The following is a 21,013-nucleotide window of genomic DNA, read 5'->3' on the forward strand; positions in this document are numbered from 1 at the left end:
TTCAACATTCAATCAGATATTAACCATGAATCATAATAATAAACACAGCGTCTTAAGTCTGGAAAGCTATCAGAAGCAGCCTACTTAGTTAATAACATGGGAGGACTTCTTAAAATATTTATTTTGAATAGTTTTTACTTGCACTACCTTTAGCCATGCATTGTCAATGAATACTAAGCAAGCCTTAAAAATTCAACAAGAGTTCTGTAAAACCAGGTATTACAGTAATAGTTCATGAAGAATAAAATTATCTACAGAATGGCTGGCAGAAAAAGAAATAGCACTATCACGTATCTGAGCAATTTATGAAACAAATTATAAAAACTAAATCATTCTTTGCTTCAAGAAAGTGATGGTATGGCTTTAATATTGATATACTTCTAATAAGCCCACAGGAACCAGCTTAAATAAAAAGATCCTTCACAATGTATATCTAACATTAACCCCAATAAATTGAATTAATCATTCCTGAAAAAAAAAGTAAAACAAAACTCAGACACATAGAACTTGAATGCATATTTTCAAATACAACTGTTAATTACAATTCACTCCAGAATTCTTACCCTTGCTGGTATAGGATACAGTAGTTGTTGCATTAGAACCACCAGCGTAGGTTGTGGTGTATGATGATGCTGGTTGTTGGGTTGTTACAACAGTTGGATAGACATAGGTGGCAGCACTTGAAGCCTGTACAGGTGCCTGTACTTTCGGCTGAGCTATCACTCTTGGTGTGGCATTATATGTGGTGTTTGTTGAGTATACTGGCTTAGCAGCAACTACAATAGTACAAGTTATGTTGTTAATAGCATGAAAGTAGAAGTCATCTTTCCTTATATGATTAATAGATGTACACACAATAATAGAAGCAACACAACTGTAATTTTGAAGAATTGACAATTTTCATCTTAAATGCCAGCAAATATCTTAGTTGAACATTTCTCACAGAATTTTTGAAATATTTAGAGACTGTAACCTTCCCTTTAAATTAGTGTATTGACACTACAAATCGGTTTAGGTAATACACAAAAATAGGTAAATCTGGGACAACTGTATTGTAACAACTTGACTAATCTAATGTTCATGTAAGTGTATGAAAATACTACCTGGTTGATAGTGAGTTTCAGCACCAGCACTGTAAGACACAGCAGGAGCAGCAGCTGGCTGATAATAGGCTTTCTGGTCATATGTTGCAGCAGGCTATAATGAAATACAACTTGAAACAGATTACAGTAACCAGGGCCAAATCTAGACATTCTGTTTGAAAAATAACACTATTGACATATAAAATACACTTTCATATAAAAAAAAAAAAAAAAAAAAAAACCCACTTTCATAATCCCCTAAAAGCATGAGGTTTAATTAAAAAAAAATAACACCCAACCAAAATACAGCAATATTTAAAGAGCTTACTCATTTCATCTTTTAAGTGACTGTTTGGAATTTTATCAATATTATTGATCTAGCAATAAAATCAATACTTCTGTTTGATTCTACATATAATGTGACTATGTTTAAACTTACTGTGACTGCAACTTGTGTACGAGTTGTATATGCATATTGGGGTGTAGCTGGAGTTGCCTGATAACCTTCATATGCCCCCGCAGCTCTTGGTGCAGCAGCAGCAGCATAAGCAGCCTGAGGGGCTGCTGCTACATAAGCAGTCTGAACTGTAGGGTAAGCTGCAGCCGGCTGTGGATTGGCAGCTGGATAGACGAAATGTGCCATCCTAACCAATTACCTGAGAAAAAATTTGTATAATATCACTTTTGATTCTAACAGAAATCAAGACTTGAATAGTGAATTGTCCACCATGTGTAAGTAGCAAGAATTTAACTTAGAATTCAAATTCACCAACATCCAGATACTTCAAAATCATGAAAGAGAAGACATGCTAGCTTTGCAGTGTACAGAACAAAAATTATAATTATTTCCACATCATCACATTTAGCCCTCTTTTTCTCAGTTTGTACACTAAATCTATTTAGGCCAGATGACCACAACTCAGACATTTTTGGACAGAGGTGAATTCATTTAAGTGTTTTGATTGTTGGATTGCAGTTTTCGTACAAATGAACTAAAGAAACAATCAAAATATAGATGATTTATTTCTTCAGCATAAATTCATGAAGAAATGTTTACACTATAGCTTTAAATAAAATTCACTTTTCAAGTATACAAGATATATCTTGTTTCTTACTTAAATAATCACATTTTATATTTATCCAATTTTTTAAGGAAATTTTGGATCCATGTTTACAAAAAATGCGAAGTTCTCTCTGTGAAACAGTAAAGTAATAATTGCGATATATCAAAACATAATTACTTGGGTTGACTACTACTAAAGTTATCAAATGAAAAAAAAAAAAGTAACATAAAGACAAAGCCATCATAACAAATCTAACTGCAATGTTTTGAAGTAGTATAAAAACTGTGAGCAATGCTTACAAGGTGATGAGTGATATCACAGACCTTTTCCCTACAAAACATATAGGAAATCCCAAAAGTCATTCAGATCAGGTCTTGAATTTTAACACAGCACCTTTTTCCCTCCTTGCAAAAATTGCAAGTTGATTTTTTTTCTACTAGCTGTTTTTATATATATATATATTGATATTATTGTCAGTCAGTAGCATTTTTCTAGCCTGGCTAGTGTAATTGTTGCTATCATTGTTTGACTTAAAAAGAGCAGTTATCAGATGGCTCATGCCAACTCTACTTATGACAGTCAGGTTCACAATTGTGCAGGGTTCTCCCCAGGATTTTCAGATAGTGCTGTATTCAGCACACATGACATGACAATAATATGTCTCCTGTTGAAACGTGCCACTTTGTATTTAATGTATTATATAAAGATTGCTCAGTGTATTAAAAATGTACATTTGTACATTGCTGTTTACGTTTACATGAATTATTTGTTGGTAAATATTTTATCTTTTCTCTTCTTTAGCATTAATTATAACTTAAATACCATTTTTTTATTTGTTCCTTTTTAAATTAACAAAAAAAAAAATTATAATAACTAATTCTTCATAAATATTTCCTCTAATTCATACACACCCAGTGTTCTTCAAATATTTGCCCACAGCAGACCCTTGGAAATTACAATTTTTTATTTGTTTTGGGGCCTCAATGTCTCATTTGAATGTGATATTCATTTGATTAAGAGCAATCTCTATCAATTTTTTTCTAGTCTTAGTAACTTTCAATATATCTATATATTTAGAATATTATCTCATCAGGTACATGTAAAAGACTACTCTGGTCTTAATGTTCATGTTACCAAATATTTCCATGAAGTAGTGTGTGGAGTTGACCTAGTTATACCAGGAAAAACATAAATCTTATTCTAGTTATTTAAAGTTGGCACACTAGTTGTTTTGTTTTTAAATATTATGTTAATATGCAGTTTATTCATGACAAAAAACCCATATCATGATTTACAAAAATCTTTTTTTTCCCCACACCTGTTGTAATATCTTTAGACTTGGGGGATTTTACGATCTATTTCTATAATTCCCACCAAAAAAACGTGCTCTTGATAGACAACAACATGGCAATTTCTTTTCAAAGTGTTTTGGAAGTATCTGATGGAGTAAATAGTTTGGGTATTTAATACTTTCTTTTATAAGGTAAATCAGCTTCTCAATGTTGAAAACATCATGTGATTGTGCAACTTTGCATCTATAAATAGCCACATGCTTATGGCCAGGGTTGAATGAATTTTTACCCTAGTCAGTTTTTATTGGTTCAGTATCAGATATTCATATCTGATTGACACCTTCATTAAAATTAATTTGTGGCCAGGTGGGGTGAAGAATCTTGTCGCCAATGTCATAGGCTTGAGACGCGCGGTGATCAACTGACTTAGCGTGTCTACTGCTAATTACCTTGTAGGATGCCGTAAATGACTTCGGGGCACACACGTTTCCTATCGTAACTGATTTTTAATCCTCAAATTTAAGTTTATAGCACAGCGCTGGTAGCAAGATAGCACTGTAAAGTTTAGAACTCGACAAAAAGTCAAACTATGACTTTTTTCTTTTATCACAAAATTTTGTCAGCATTCTTTTCAACAGCATTTATAGCAAGTATTTCTCCTGAAATGCAATCCCTGCAGATGGGAAAGCAAAATAAGATGTGCACAATGCCATAATGTGACATTTTCACTGAATTTCATTAGGCACTTTTAGGAGGTAATAGATATTAACTAGAAAACCGGGCATCATACACACTGGTTTTTAAATAAGGAGGTATAAAATTCAATGTACTATCTCTGAAACAATTCAAGTTCTGATGCTGACCTTGTGAAATATACATGTACTTGAAAAGTGCCTGCGTAGTTCTGAAATTCAGGAGGCCTTCATGGGATTTCAAGACCAACCAACATGAAATCGTGTGGGTCCTTGCTATCAGGCTGGGGGTCTGGGACCATCAGAGTCAAGACAAAACAAGAGGCTCCCAAGAGCCTGAATCGCTCACCTTGTTGAATTTTGGTTTTCAAAAGCAATAAATTAAAGAAGTCCAACAATTTTGACTCAAGAAGTCTTAGGTAGGATTTATCACAAGGTCTTTTCAACAATTGAAAGTTTCCTTTAATCTACCACAGTTTTCAAGATATTGACTGAAAACTATTACCAAAAAAGTCATTTTTCCCCTTTCAAGGCCAATAACTCTTACAAGGAGTCTGAAGACTTTTGTAGTCCTGATAATATGGATCATTTTAACTACTGAAAGAATTTGGATAAACCTAACTGTTTTGGAGATATATGTGAAAAACTACTGTCTGACCCCTATGTTCTATTTTTAATAACGGTGGCCATGTTTTTCGAATCAAAGATCCCCACCACATTTCAATGCAGTATACCCCAAGAACATTCAAACCAAGTTTGGTTTCCATTGGTCAAGTAGTGTCAGAGGAGATGATTTTTGAAAGAAATAACATTAAAAATAGCAAAAATTGTGGAAAAACGGCAATAACTCAAACATGGCTTAACGGATTAAAACCAAAATTTGACCAGAGATAGATCTCATCATGCTGAAGCCCCTTGCAGGTCCGGGTGTCAATAGAATAGGCCTGCAGCAGCGCTAAGCTTGTCTTAAAAGGCGACTAAATAGTGCTCATGACCCTAGCCGGGGGCTAGGGTGCTCTGCCCACAGAGCAACTGGGATGTGTGCCCAAGATGGTGGAATGGGGTACCCCTGGTGTGTTACATGCTGGGGTTGTCAGACTATAATATGGAAAACCTGACCACAAACCATAGTGGTCCACCGTGTTGGGAAAGATGCCACGTTCCTCGCACGTTAAAAACCCCTACTGTGGTATTCTCCCGGAGTAATAACCATAGGGCTCCGCCACAGGAGGCTAAATTGCCCGACCCTACCCACCTCTCCCTATTTCTAGTGGCAATCAAAATTTGTGGACCCCATTGTCCCATCCCATTTTTCATTTCATTATCATTTCATGTTCATTTTATCATCCACTTCATGTTCATCGTCTGAAAATAGTTGAAATATTGCTGCTCGGACGTTAAACCCCAACAACATCATGCTGAACACTTTAACAAAGGGCAGAATTCAGTTAAACCTAATGGTTTAGGAGATATATGTGAAAAACTACTGTCTGACCCCTATTTTCTTATTTTTAGTAACAGCGGCCATGTTTTTCGAGGAATCAAAAATCCCCACATCAGTTCTATGCAGGGGTACATTCATACCAAGTTTGGTTCTAATTAATCAAGTAGTTTCAGAGGAGAAGAGTTTTGTATAATAGTTAACGACGAATGCCAAGTGATGGCAATAGCTCACATGGCCTTTAGCCAGGTGAGCTAAAAAAGAACAATTAAATGTGCAATTTCATAACAGTAAATGTGGAAGAGTATCACTTTTCAATGTACAGACACAACAAATGTCATAGAGGTGACTGCACTTAAAAAATGTTTGAAACTATACTTGGTGTCACATAAATAAGACACTATTAAAATTTGAATAAAAATATTTTCTACGACTTTATTGACACCTACCGTTGTTTTGCCATAAATGACTTGCTCATTTGTTTAGCCAAACGGCAAAAGTTGCTAGGAGATGTTGTTTACGTTTACATGGTATGTCCAAAAACTGATTAACCCTGAGTGCATGTTGGCGCTAATTCGGATATCGCAGATTTATTCTACGCGAACATCGTACAACACAGAGAAGTTGATCAAGCAGACAATTGTCACCGGAGTTTGGAGAACTTACGAATTTCGTTTGTAAACAAATCGTCCCGTAGAAACCAACATGGCGGATATTAGTATAGGATTTTCCCGTAAGGATTTGTTATGCAAAATTTTAGCCAATAAACGACTCGTTCCAACTATCACGTCATGCATATATGTGAACTATCTTCAGATTAAATAAAAGAGAGACACTCTAGTGGTAAGCCTCGACAGTTTAAAAAATAGAGCTTCAAATCGAAAATGTGCTGTATGTGAGGTCGAGTATACATTACTACATTTCAGAAAATCAAGTGTCCATGACACCAATGGTAACTTTGACAGTGCAGCATAAGGAGAACAAAAATGTTAATTCCATAACTGAACTATCCCTTTGTAACCACTAGTAGTATGACAACCATGTACATGTGTAACGAAGGCAAAGAGTAAGGGAGATAACTCCAGTTGACTTACATAATTTCGTCCCGGAAGTTTTAGGGATTTTCCCATTTCCCAGTTTGAAACCTTGGTCCATACAATGTTTATTTATAAGCAAAATACAAAGTTTTGAGGTTCCGAAAGTTAATGATGACTTGCAGAAAAGATTTCAGCAAGCGTATTTACAACATTGATTTTTTTGCAGACGAATTTTCATCTGAAGCAGCGCTAACAAAGTGTACATCTCAAGATTTTAAAGTGTTTTAAGGTGAATACGCAGTTGAAATGCAGATTTTTGGTTGGTCAAATCATTTGTGTAAACAATTTCAAAATGCATATTCACAGTCAATCGTGTATATTTATGTAAAACATGATTTTACTGAGGGTAAAAAAATGAGCCTCGTTTTCATCAAATATGGCGGCCCCCATAAAAGCTCTTGACAACATGTAAACAATACAGTTGAATGTGCTCAGAACAAGTCAGTTTATGAAATAAACAACCAAAATAAATATTTTTCCAAGAAATACATTATCTATTTCGAATATTAGGGTTATGTGCTTGTTTGAGAATTAAAAAAAAAAGGGAAAAAGGGAAGACGGTAACACTAAAGTAAACAATGCTGATTATATACATGACCCAAAGATAAATTTATATCAAAGACAAACATTATTTTTGAACAAAGTCAGCCTGAAAAGTGGTTGTACCACAAATTCATTTATTGAAAATTAATTTTTAATGGGGGTGGGGTAATCAAAAATGGCATGATAGATCTATCCTCAGTAAATTTCATATAAGTGCTTATAATTTAGCTATAGAACAATGTTGTTATAATAATACCAAAAGCAATACAAAGGTCTTGGTATTGATTTCATGATATAGTGGTAGATTAATACAATTTGTTTTCAATATGTACTCATTATTCACCACAAAGAAAACTTTTCCTTGAAAAATTCAATTGTTGGTTGTTGGTGTTTTATGCCTGAGCAACACTATATAGATTATAGCAAATGTAAAAGGCCCCTAAACACAAAATGGAGAATATTCATGAAATACAACTATCTATGATCTCCATAATTTACCACTTACCAGAAAAGCTTAATTGCCCGTTTAACCAAATTTCATTTCATTTTATTTTTGTTTTCTTTAAAAACTACTAGTATTTGAAAAAAATCCTGCTGTCTGAAACCTCCCATGTCTGAAATATTATTTTTTGAAAAAAGTCAAAATGAAATTTTTTTCGCATCAGTGAACTTGGTTACAGTTTTGGTCCAACCTCATATCTCAGCAACTATAAATGGATCTTGTAACCTTGTATACGGATGCACCTTGAAGTGTAGGCCAGCATCCAGGCAAAATAACGTCACTCTGACCTACATTTTATGCATCACTCAGTGAACTTGGTTCAAGTTGAGGCCCACCCTCATATCTCAGCAGCTATAAGTGGTAGGATCTTGTAACGTTGCATACTGATGCACCAGGCAAAATTATACATTGGAAATTATTTACTTTAATTATTTGTTTATACTGGATTGGGAAACAAGTTACAGTATCAAGTAACTTATATCGATCCTTCTCCAGCTGGCAGTTTGCGAGTTCCGCCCTCGTAGCGGCCCCCAATGAGCCTCCTCTTATCGAACTCTACGAAGGAGTCTTTAACGTGCTTAGGGTATTGCTCTCCCCTCACACGGGCCCTGATTTTTCGTCCCTTCCGAAGGACTAGCATCGTTTCCTGAGACCATCCTCGTCAATGGTGTCGAGAGAGAGTCGGAAAATTGATCCATGAAATTGTCACCTCAGATGAGGATTGAACCACGAATCTCTGGGTTAGTAGTCCAACGCATTAACCACTACACCACCAGCTTTGTAATAATTGATTACCTATGTTTTGAACAATTGCTGTTTTGTTTCAGGGTAAACTTCAACTGTTACAGTAAATACATATATATCTACAATCTCCAGATTATTGATAAGACTGTAAGGTTGGTTGCTTATTTCTAATGTTAAATTTTGAGAAAAAAATTCCTGCTGGCTTCTGTGTATAAAAATCATACATTAAACTTGGAGGAACTACGATAAACTAACAATTCTGGACATTACATGTATATACTTGGTTGAACAAAAATTAAAGAGGCTATGACTTCAAAATCTACCTTAATTTTGACTTTTTTTAGTGATATAGGCTTTAATTGATATGCATAATGATGGACAGAGTCTTTGCTTGCATTTAACATCTATTATTTTTATCTGGAATCTTGTTGTGGATTATTACATGCTTAATGGGGACCAAATATAAATTTTCCGAAAAAACAGTGGAATTTTTTAGTTGTCTTCCCCTTATTTTGCTTCTATCAGACAGCTTATTTTGATTTACTAGTCTTAAAAACTATTTAAAAATGAACACTTATTGTTTCTTAATACTTTGAACTTGTAAAAGTTTTAGGAAATTAATTGTAACATTTTTAAATATTTTTTTCAATATTTTGGGTGTTTGGGACATATTTTAGGGAATTGACGCTGAAGAAAAAGAGACAATGGTCTACAAAACATTCGTAATTGTGTTAATATTTATCATATTGTCTTCAAATAAATTGCATTATGCTTGGAATAGATGTAGCTTGCATTTTAGCTTATTTTTTAAGTTATATCCCCTGTATTTTAAAACCATTTACCATCCCTAACATGTGTATTCCACATATATAACAAAGAAACACATAAAAAAAAGGGGACGAACATACGAGAACAACAATATCACGAGTCAAACTTCAACCAGACCAACAGCAAGTGGTTTAATGCATTTTCAAAATCTAATTAAGACTCAAACTGAAGCACTGAGATTGAGGACATGCACGAGGTTGAAGCATGGTGAACGATGGTACGCCATTTTTTACAGAAATAAGCATCACCTTCGGGAGAAAAATGTTCGAGCAGTGACAGTATAAGCGATAGTTGGTTGATTAAAGTTAATCCACCATATGTTTGGTGCATTTGTACCTATTATAAGCTTACAGTTGTTTGTGTTTTTTGTAGTCTTTCTGTACAGCTCTAATTATCCAAGGTCTCGGTGCCCGAAATTTTCCACCGGTAATGACGTCACAAATTATATGTCATTTATTTTTAAAAAATGATTTATCGATTTGTTCCTTCATTACTCTAGTAAAATACAAATACAAAAATAAGCGCTATAAAAAGTAAATTTTAAGATGTATTACCTTAACTTTAATTTTCACGATTTATATTGACCGGTAGAAAAGTAGAAATCGGTCATGGAACGAACTTTACTAATACTTCTAGAGACGAACTAAGATAATACAACATAATCTTAGTGAAATGAAACAGATATTAAATGTTTCAACTGCAATTATATTCAAGGCAGGCTTTCTGTGAAAAAAATGAGGGCATTTTTAGGAACCGACAATTTTAGGGATAATTAAATTATGGCGTTTTAAAGGGTAATTGTTTCTTTTTCAACATTTTGCTCATAATGCCCCTGCTCTCATCAACAAACAATAGTCAATAACTTTGCATGTTATTGGATGATGAAAATCCAGCAAGGTATTGCCGTCTGAATGTCTGTCGTCATTTTTAATACAATATATTTATTAGCTTTGTTTGCTATGCATTGCTATGTCCTTCTATCATGCATGGTCTCATGTATTTTGTTTTAAATGTTATCACGTCTGTTTTATATTCAAATTCAAATTCCTAAGTAGGGAGCAACCATTTCATTTTTATTGGGCAGGGAGTTTAGGATCAAATTTAGTATCCTGCCTTTTTTTCTTCCGTGCCAAGCACCAACAAATTATTTTTTTTTGAATAAAAACAAAAATATTAGGTCAATGAAAGATGTGCCAATATATTTTTTTCTTATGGCCCGTGTCCTGGCTTTTTATTTCTTGAAATTTTCAATCATGTGGCTTTTTATTTAAATTTGATCCTAGTTCCCATAGCACATAGCACAAACACAACTACAATAATTGTCAATGGCTTGATATCATCCAAAACAATTACAATCATAGACATATGTAAAGATAACGATTTGTATGTGTACAACAATGAATTGGTAAGTCACTAGTCATAAATAAATTAGGGTTCTGTCATCTTAACTGAGAACTTAATAACCTTCAATTTTGTATCGAAAGAATCGAACAAAGACTACATGATCAGTTTTAGCAAAATTTAGTAGCTCAATAGCTATGAGTGAAAAACTCATTTTTCAGTAAAATATTTATTCCATCTAAAAGACCCCCATATAATGATTTATGTAAATCTAAAATAGAAAGATCTATCATCAGTAAATTTCTTTTGAGTGCACATGCACTGGAAATAGAAAGGGGTCGGTACAAAAACAGAGAGAGAAAAAAACGTATTTGTAAATCATGTGATAGTGGGAACATAGAGGATAAATATCATTACTTCTTAGTGTGCACCCACTACACATCGCAAAGAAATCAATACAGAATGAAATTGGACAACCATAATTTAATTTCTTTATCAAAATCTCACCTCACACCAAGAAACATAGCATACACATTAACAGTTGCTCTATAGAAATACTAAAAATAACTATCAAATTCATGAGTGAATGTTGGAATCGAAGATCAATTTAATTTAACAGAAATTATATTAATATACAACGTTAAAACTAAAGATAAATCTGTTTTGATCAGATTTACACCACTGTTGCACCATGGTCATAAATTTAGTTTATATGTAATGTATATTACATTGTTCTGTTTTTGTTCATGCCATAACCATTTACTGTAAATGTGTTTGTGCAAATAAATTTGTCTATTGTCTATATTTGGTTACTGTAAAAGCTCATGAACTTGTGGTTAATGTTACATATGTGCTGAATCTAAATAATTTTCTTAGTCTTATAGTCATTAATTGAAACAAAATCCTCTGTAATCCTATCAAATACGGAGCATTAGATCATCACCATAGATGGTAATCCCACAATCATCAACACAAGCATTCAGCAATCATTCTGTGAAGATGGATTGAGGTCCTGTGCATCAGGTAACTGCTGAATGTATCTATCCGTGACTGGAAACTATAGTAACCAATTACTGGTAAATCTTTGTCAGTAAATACTTAAATACTATATATCTGATATAAAATGTATGCAGCAATTGAACAGAAATATTCCATTTTAGATAAAGAGCTTCATGGAGCATAGCATGATACGACCACAGCATGTCAAACTCTGGGGCTAGTGTGGACACAATACTAGTTTTTGACACACTTAGGCATAAAAACTTACAGTTCATTATGGACCCAAAAACTGGTTTGGATAAAATATAGCACAAAATTTGAAATTAAATTAAATATTTTCCAAACTGAACCAACATATTTTAGGGTGTGGCCCCTAGCACTTTTAATTTGAAAAATGTAAGAGATACCTGAAATCTGATTGAAATTATGAATTTTCATAAAATAAAATTTCAAAATTGGACCAAAAATAAGTCTTTTTTGGGTATGGCCCAATTTTGTATGCCTATAATTTTAAAACTGATTATAAGCCTACCCTGTAAAAAAAAAACACAACAAAATTTCAAAAGCACACATTGACATCTAAATCATAAAAATGGGATCAACAGGTAAGTTTTTCAATCAATTCAAATAATAACATTCATTTTCCCCTTTTTGGCAGTCATATAAAAATTCTGAATTTTAATTAAAAAAAAAAAAAAGGCAATTCAAGGATTTTGACCTAAAAGTTACGGATAAAGGAGGAAAATTAGGCAAATAAGAAAAAAAAGGGCCAGTTAAAAGCCTGGTAATGAAGTGTTCAGACGAATGACTTTAGGTGGAAACAAGTATTATCTTTAAAAAAAGATAGCTGACACAGTAAAATTTTGTTCTTTTTAGTTACAATTTTCTACATTTTATTCAGGAAATAACACATGGCATGCAATATCAATTTTCGATAGTTTTTTTTCAAATGCCACTAAACTATCGGTATTTAGCCAATCAGGAAAAAGAATTGCAATCAGGTGACTTGCGTTTCCATGGAAGAGCGTCTTCAAGGTCAAAGGGTAAAAAGCGAAACTAAACCAACTGCGTTGGAAAAATTAAACGCACTTTACAGTCATAGTTATATCATCAGGAAACATTTCAATAATCACTATGTAATAAAGTGTCGAAGATCTTCAATAACTTTATGTCTACATTGCTTTTTTGCAAAGGTGATCTGAGAATGGTTTTATTTAGAGTTGAACATAGCCCTGCAAGACATATCCATCAATAGAAAAGCATATACATGTATACACGTGACTGATATGGTACCTCTATCTTAATGGTAAAAACAGAATTTTGACCATAATCCTCTCCAGGAAGCAACAATCAACTTAAAGTGGTCAAAGGAGGCAGGTCAGGCGAAGATGAAATAATATTTGTGGATTCTTCTCTATTTGTTGGTCTTAAAAGTATTGTCCATTTTAATCTCAATAATACCAACTATCCATCCTCTCCAGGAAGCAACAATCAACTTAAAGTGGTCAAAGGAGGCAGGTCAGGCGAAGATGAAATAATATTTGTGGATTCTTCTCTATTTGTTGGTCTTAAAAGTATTTTCCATTTTAATCTCAATAATACCAACTATCATGTATTTTGTGTCGGACTAAGTGGCATTTTCCTTTGATGTATTCACCTCTCTGATGTGATTTTGAAACTTTGGAACCCTGTAATCCTGGGGGACAAATTAATTTTAAAATCCCCATTAGGTGCCTTTTTATATCAATTTTAATTTGATAACACGTCAATAATCAAATATTACTTTTACCTTTTCTGTAATCTAAGTGTGAACTCTTTTGGATTTTTGTTTTATTGTCTTTCAAATTTTTATTACTAATATTAAATTTATTTTTTTGTTAAAAAAAATTAGCATATCTTTCATTGGTGTTATACTTGTCTAGGTAAATTTAACTTTTTGATTACATGAATTGGAGTTGTATTTAGCTATAGGAAGGTTACCATTGCTAAAGTGAGGAATTTTTGGCATCTGTATGTATTGTTTTGTTTTCACTTTCAATTTACTTTTATATTGCTGGAGTATTAAGGGGCAACTATTTTGCTGTACCCGTGTATAATGTTGTTGCAGATGGTGCTGTGGTGTGATAGTTTTCTTGTCGTTCATTGAAGATCCACAAGTGGACTTGAGCTGACATTTTTCATCCCACTGGGGATGTTGTCACCATATCCATTCTCATTATATCACCAATATTTTACCACTCTTTTACATCTGAAACTTTCACAAAAAGCTCTGTCTTACAACTATTCTGATCTAAATGAGCTGGAGTTTCCTTTAGAAAAAAGGAAAACCGTAGGTAATACATGAAAATCACTTCATTTGATCACATACATCCAAGTCCTTAATTTCCGAGACTTGTCTGTTTTTTTTTAATATTATTTTGATTTTTCTTGTTATTGTTAATTGACAATTATGTTAACATCAGGTTTATATTTGTTCTTTTTTCCTCCTGTTGAAGGCACTTGAGGTAAAATAAATTTTAAGTGAGGTTTGAATTTAACACTATTGGTGTCATGGTCTCATAGATATTTCCCTAAGTGTCTGTTTTATTTAATCTGCTAAAATATGATTGGACAGAAAAAAACATCATATGTATAGCACTAAAACTTATAGGAAGGATATAAATATATAGTAAATTAATAGTATATATATAAACAAATAACCCTTAAGTGAACCTGGCCCCAGCGCCTCAAAATTTGAAAAATTGCTAAAGTCTGAGAAAGTTTTTAACTGTTTGTGACATCACTGGTTTCAAAGACTTTGATTGGAGTCACCATATAAGTTAAGAATATTCTCAGACTTAAGTATTATTTCAGTTTTTTGGGACCTGATGTACAGAAAAGCCACATAGCCAGAGTTTTTGTTTACTCTGAGAAACACCAGAACATTAGTTTTGTGTAAAATACATTGAACATTTTAGGCATATTGAAACAAACAGTAATCATGGTACAAATCTATGCAATACAAATGTAAATTTAAGGTATGTTTGTCTAGATGGTATAGTTATTTTAAACGTGGAATGACAGAACATTTTACCATTAACTGCATGTTGTTTAGCTCAATTTTCATACAGGAATACATTTTCATTCTATATGAAATATTTCATGGTCTAATATTTTTAAAGTGGAATTATTAACATTTCCACCCATGAACAAGCTAGGTCAATTGATGTCTGGACTTGCCTCACACTGCAGCTGTGATTTTTATAGTTGCTGAGGAGAATTCCAAAAAAGTGTTATGAACAGATATATGGAACATTATATCAGAGAATAAATATTTCCTGATAATATGCACAACAACATATAGTGTTCTTGCTACAAGTTTAATGAAATTCTGTTGGGTAGTTTTAGAGGTGTTACAATGACAAGCTGATACATGATTTTTAGTAAATATTTAAGTTCAAAGGTGCATAACTCTCATAAAAAAAAATTAGACAATCAAAATTTCCTCATAATATGCACAACTACATATGATGTTTTTGCTCCATACCAAGTTTTATGAAATTCAGTTAAATACTTTATAAGAAGTGGCGATGACAATCTGACAAATGAGAATTTTTTGTAATTTTCTAGTTCAAAGGGGTATAACTGCCATAAAAATTTTCTGATAATATGCACAGCTATATATGATGTTTATGCAAAATACCAAGTTTCATGAAATTCGGTTAAATAGTTAACAAGAAGTTGTGATGGCAAGATAATACATAATGATTTTCAGTTAAGTTCAAAGGGGTATTACTCCAAGAAAATAAAAGAATCTGAATTTCCTAATAATATGCATGACTATATATGGTGTTCTTGCCACATAACAAGTTTTATGAAATTCTGTTGGTAGTTTCAGAGGAGTTGTGATAATAAGCTGACGCATGATGAATTATGGTAAATTTCTCATTTCAATGGGCATAACTCCCATATAAGTTAGAGAATGAAAATTTTCTGGTGATATGCACAACTGCATATGAAATGGTCTTCTTGTTACAAACCAAGTTTCAGGAATTTCTGAAGAGTAGTTTCAGATGAGTTGCAATGACAAGTTGAAGTCTTACAGACAAATGGAGTGACTCAACTCCTAGACCTGCTTCCAGATTAAAATCATAACATTATTATTTGTTAAATGGAAATCTTCCAATAAATTGTGTAAAACTTCACTGTCTTTCAACGTATGGTTCATAAAACAAGTTGAACTATCTTCCTTTGACCATCAAACAAAGACTATTTATTATACTACAATTGAAAGCAGAACTTTACAACTATCCTAAGTTCTTAGAATAGGTCAGTGATTTTGGTTCCAAAATTTTAGCCTCATTTCCAAAGAAAAATATACTCCAAATTTCCCAAATTTGTCATCTCATACACTCAAATACAATGGAACTGTAATAGTCCTTAATACATAGATTATTTCCCCAAGTCACAATTTCCAGCCTTTTTCTTCCAATTGAATGAATCCCCAAAACAATAGGAAAACCAGAGTAATCATATACTAGTATTGACAGAAATACATATAGCCTAAATACTGCATCTCATAATTTTAATGAATTACATCAGTATAAATCTGCATAATTATTGCCAAAATAACAACCAGTAGATAATTAACATGATTTACAAAAGCCAAATAGTACTGGTTAAGGAATATGTGTCATCATTCAGGGTGTTAGTGACAAAAATAGGATCACCATCTTTTCGAATGAAGGCCCTGTTTTTATTGCAGATGCCCTAAATCATGATGTAGATTCACTTTTTGATATAACAAAGAAAGACATAAGAGGTGAGTATGTTCAACAGTATCATGCTTTACTCTTTCGAGTACTCCTTTGAGTTGCTTTTTTAGTTTTTGTTGCAGGCTTTCCAGCTTTTTTAGTCACAGATTCATCATTCATATCATTTTCTTTGATAGATTCATCATTTTCTGATACTTCTGCTGTTTTAACTTGTTTTGATGGAGCCTAAAATCAAATAAAAAAAAAGAAGTTATTTTTACAAATAATTTATAACCAAATTACACGACCAGTCTTTTTTTTAAGACTGTATCTTATATAGACCAACTGCCATTTCATAAAAAAACAAACAAACATAAGAAGTTAACTAGACACATTTTTAAAATTCATTAAATGCATTTTTATTGATCTCTCTTTCCTAAATGTTCAACTTAAAACTGACCTGATTTTACAAAGCAAAATAAGAAAAATCTCAAGTAACAAGTATGTGTAGCCATATGTACCCTGCAACTCAGATGTCTCTGAGAACAAGATTGTTATGTATAGCCATATGTACCCTGCAACTCAGCTGTCTCTGAGAACAAGATTGTTATGTGTAGCCATATGTACCCTGCAACTCAGCTGTCTCTGAGAACAAAATTGTTATGTGTAGCCATATGAACCCTGCCACTCAGCTGTTGAGAACAAGATTGCTGTGTAGCCATATGTACCCTGCCACTCAGCTGTCTCTGAGAACAAGATCGTTATGTGTAGCCATATGTACCCTGCCACTTAAAACAACTGTCTCTGAGAACAAGATTGCTATTTGTAGCCATATGTATCCTGCCACTTAAAACAACTGTCCACAATGTGTTCCTATAGTGTAGCATGTACAAATTCATTCAAGTCTCATAACTCCTGTAAAATTTCTCAAATCAAAATGGTGGTGCAATATGATTAACTACATATAATGGCTAACAATCCTCTGAGGAGTTGTGTCCACAAAGTCAAATGTGACAGACAGGCGTAATTTTTTATGCCCTATCTGTGTTGCAGTGGGGGCAAAAACAAATTGTAACAGTAAAACCAGATTCAAAGAAGTATTTTTACAGCATGTAAATATTAGATCTTTATAATTAACTTACCGGTGACTTTACATTCCATTTTCTGGGCTTAGGCAGGCTGAAAGAAAAACCATCAAATAGATGAGAGTAAATGTGAGTTTAATTAAAAATAACAGAACAAGAAATAAAAAAATTGAATGAAAAATGATCAAAGGAAGGATGACAACCACACTTTTTACTCCCGTAGTGGTTTTAATTCAATGTAGAACCTGAAAAATTCGAAAAGATCTTTTGAAGACAATCAGTTCAAGACTATTATCAGAATATAATAGCATTAAAACCTACGATTTTTCGATACTGTATACTTCTGTTCCCCATAATCATTTAAAATCCTGACTTAAAAACATTATACATCATTACTTTTCCAAAAAAGATGGTACACCTAGATACAAATATATAGTTCTTGGTAGAGATTTCTCATACTTTGTAAGAAATAATTCCAAATCATCTTCCAAATATACAGAAGAAGATGTTTACAAAATGCTGGAATTTTTAATCGACAACATATTTGTCCAGTGTGGCGGATGCTGTTTTCAACAAACAGTCAGCATTCCAATGGGAACAAATTGTGCTCCACTACTTGCTGACCTATTCCTTCACTATTATGAGGCTGACTTTATAGCTGATCTGATCCGAAAGAAAGACTATCATTTAGCTAGATCCTTTCATCTCCATTTCCACTATATAGATGACGTATTATCTTTAAACAATCCTAATTTCGGGGATTTGATACATCGCATCTACCCCCAAGAACTTGAGATAAAAAATACTACAGAAAATGTGAAGTCAGCCTCATATCTTGACCTACACTGCGAAATCGATGGTAAAGGAGAACTATTGACCAAACTTTACGACAAACGTGATGACTTTTCATTCAGAATTGACCACTTTCCTTTCATCTGTGGCAACATCCCATCGGCATCTGTGTATGGAGTGTTCATATCACAACTCATATGTTATACCAGAGCTTACCAAAACTACCCAGACTTTTTGTATTGCGCTAGAATTCTAACAAAAAGGCTTCTGGAATAGGGTTATCTTACTACAAGATTGAAGTGATCACTACAGAAGTTTTATGGTGGTCATCATGAACTTGTGGATCGTTACGGTGTATCCATCTGCGCCATGAGAACTGATTTGTTCAACGTGTCATATTTTTCTTTTCCTCTTTCGTCTACCCCGGACTTGACTTTTTATGAGCAACTCTGCGGGTGTTTCTAGAAAAGCAGAGGATGCTTACCCTACCGGTGCACCTGGTCCATGCTCCCAGTTTTTAGTGGAGTCCGAGTTGCTCATTTACTTTTGTTACTTTGTACATACGATTTAGTTACTTTATGTTTTTTGTTGTGTATGTATGTTTTCCCAGGATTACATTCTTTTGATTACTGCTATAACCTTGGTTCCCTTGATTACTCTTTGATCAATTAGTGACAACTTAAAAAGATGTTCTTAAAGAACAAGATTATAAGGTCATAATAATATTTTTTTTTAGATTCTCATCTAATTTTTCTGAAAAATTGAGGGGGGGATGAATTTTAATTTTGAATTTCTCCTTCAATAACTGTCAGTCGAGCCGAAAAACTAGCCTTATTGTTATCGCATCTGTGTGTGCTTTATTTTACCAGCACAAACATAATGAAACAGCTTTATCAAAGTATATGTGTTTCTACTGCTATAAATGTACCACTTCTCATCAATTTGGAACCATTTTTTAAAGAAATACCAATGAAAAACTATGATTTATGAACTGAAAGTTACTAAATAACAATTATTATAAATCAGGTCTGGACAAGACACAGAATATTTCCAAAAACTTGAATCATGATTATTTTTCAAAATGCATCTTTGAAAATAAGAAAAACTGGATTGGGTGAGGGTGAAAATGTAATATTTATTAATTATGACCTAAACCTGTTTCAAATGTATAATTGCAGATGTTTTAGCTTGAAAATATAAAATTTACAAAGCTTACGGTTTATCAGGTGAAAACATGTAGACTGTGTCTTTACTGCTCCCTTGTAAACCTTTCTGTGGTGTTGTTGGGGTGCCTATAAGATAACCATAGTATGATACTGATAACACAGGTTTACAGGAAAGATGCCCACAGTGTTCATTCCAGAAAATTGCAAACAGGGCCACTGACCCCTTGACATCAAAACAGGGGTCATTTTCAGAATAAAGGGGGCAGTATGGTAAGGGATCATTGTTAGATAACAGGAGAGATTCAACTGCCAACAAGTAAGTTAACCTCAGGTTTGTATACTCTTTATAGTTTCATTATAGGTGAGAGGTAACAGAGGTACATACACTCCAAATGGATTAATAGAAAAACTAGTATATGTTTTTTTATCATGGCATCGTGTTGATTCAAATTGTAATTCAAATTGATGTTGCAGCTAAACTTAGAATCTTTCGGTTCTTATTGGGATTGTATCCAACCTGGCCCACACCCATGGACAATGAATAATTTCATCTTCACTCGAAATTCTCTAGGTTTGCCAGCCATGCCTGTCTGTTTTCAGTCAGTTGGCTATCTGAAATTTACTAGGTCCCATCAAAAGGATCAGGGAAATGATTGTGTCCTCTGCACATCGCCTGCAGTTTCACAAAATTGTTTTTGACCTGAGAAAAGTTTTTCGTTTCTTATGTTTATGAAGAAACAGTCAAGGCCATTTAAATGACTGATATGGAACAAAAAAAAAAAAAAAAACACATGTGGCACCTTTTGTGCGTCATGCATAAAATATTTAAAATTTAAAAGGGTGCAGTCTGGAAAGAACAATGGACTACAGCACAAAAATAAGATCCCACATCAAAATAGCTTAGAAAGATATTTGGTAGAAAAAGAGACAAACCCCCCCCCCAAAAAAAAAAAAAAAGAAAAAGAAAAGACAGCAGATGGTGAAGTGTTTATTGGAAAATAATTGACATAAATTGCTTTCAAACCTACCATTTTCATCAGTGGCATCACTGAATACTCTGATAGGCATACAGGTAGGGATTGGTGATGGGGGAATTAATGTAACATTCTGGTCTGCATGAAAAGTGATGTTATTCAATACTCCTGAAATATAGGACACAAATTTTTTTTTTTCATTAGGCTATAATGACAAAAAAAAATCAGGAAAGCAATACACATCATATTCAGAAAGACAAAATTGTGAAATAAAATAGAAGTCAACAATGCATTACCATTTAAAGTTTCCTTTTAAAATAATAACAAATATAATATCACCATTAAATATCTTTTCTCAATCAAAAATAGGGACAGCAATAGTAATTAAAATGTCATAAGAAAACAAAGCACTAATGTTAGTTCTAATACTAATAAATGGTTTATTATAGTCACAAAGATACAGCAAGTAATTTTCAATTAAGTTCAATTTCCATTCTATGCAAGCAAGGTATACTGTAGCTACACTATACAATTAATTAAGGATTTTTCTACAGAAAAAAATCTAATGTACAAAACATTAATAAAGAATGTCATGCTTGGCATCCAGTCTTAGGCTTATAGAATAAATATAGAAGAAA

General features: G+C 33.2%; 2 protein-coding genes across 9 annotated transcripts in view; both read right to left on the minus strand.

Annotated features, from left to right (window-relative positions):
* Window positions 1–9,857, minus strand: part of LOC148622504 (zinc finger RNA-binding protein-like) — a 38,616-nt gene extending 28,759 nt beyond the window's left edge. For 2 of the 4 annotated variants that reach the window (XM_088572509.1, XM_088572506.1), the window contains exons 1-4: window positions 9,637–9,766; window positions 1,522–1,738; window positions 1,104–1,197; window positions 564–776 (exon numbers count right to left, since the gene is read on the minus strand). In XM_088572509.1, the coding sequence (XP_088428635.1) occupies window positions 564–776; window positions 1,104–1,197; window positions 1,522–1,725 (511 nt within the window). In that variant the 5' untranslated portion in view covers window positions 1,726–1,738; window positions 9,637–9,766. Of the gene's footprint in view, window positions 1–563; window positions 777–1,103; window positions 1,198–1,521; window positions 1,739–9,621; window positions 9,767–9,839 lie in introns of those variants that run through there. The other 2 variants (XM_088572508.1, XM_088572507.1) reach the window with 2 other exon arrangements.
* Window positions 9,858–16,172: 6,315 nt separating this feature from the next.
* LOC148622505 (condensin-2 complex subunit D3-L-like) overlaps window positions 16,173–21,013 on the minus strand; it is a 50,751-nt gene continuing 45,910 nt past the window's right edge. For all 5 annotated transcript variants that reach the window (XM_088572515.1, XM_088572514.1, XM_088572512.1 and 2 more), the window contains 4 exons: window positions 20,430–20,543; window positions 19,452–19,527; window positions 17,501–17,537; window positions 16,173–16,604 (listed from right to left, as the gene is read on the minus strand). In XM_088572515.1, the coding sequence (XP_088428641.1) occupies window positions 16,446–16,604; window positions 17,501–17,537; window positions 19,452–19,527; window positions 20,430–20,543 (386 nt within the window). In that variant the 3' untranslated portion in view covers window positions 16,173–16,445. The remainder of the gene's footprint in view (window positions 16,605–17,500; window positions 17,538–19,451; window positions 19,528–20,429; window positions 20,544–21,013) is intronic.

This window comes from Perna viridis, chromosome 3 (assembly GCF_037379345.1).
Source record: "Perna viridis isolate PV_CMFRI_1.1 ecotype Kerala chromosome 3, ASM3737934v1, whole genome shotgun sequence".
In the NCBI taxonomy this organism is placed as follows: Eukaryota; Metazoa; Mollusca; class Bivalvia; order Mytilida; family Mytilidae; genus Perna; species Perna viridis.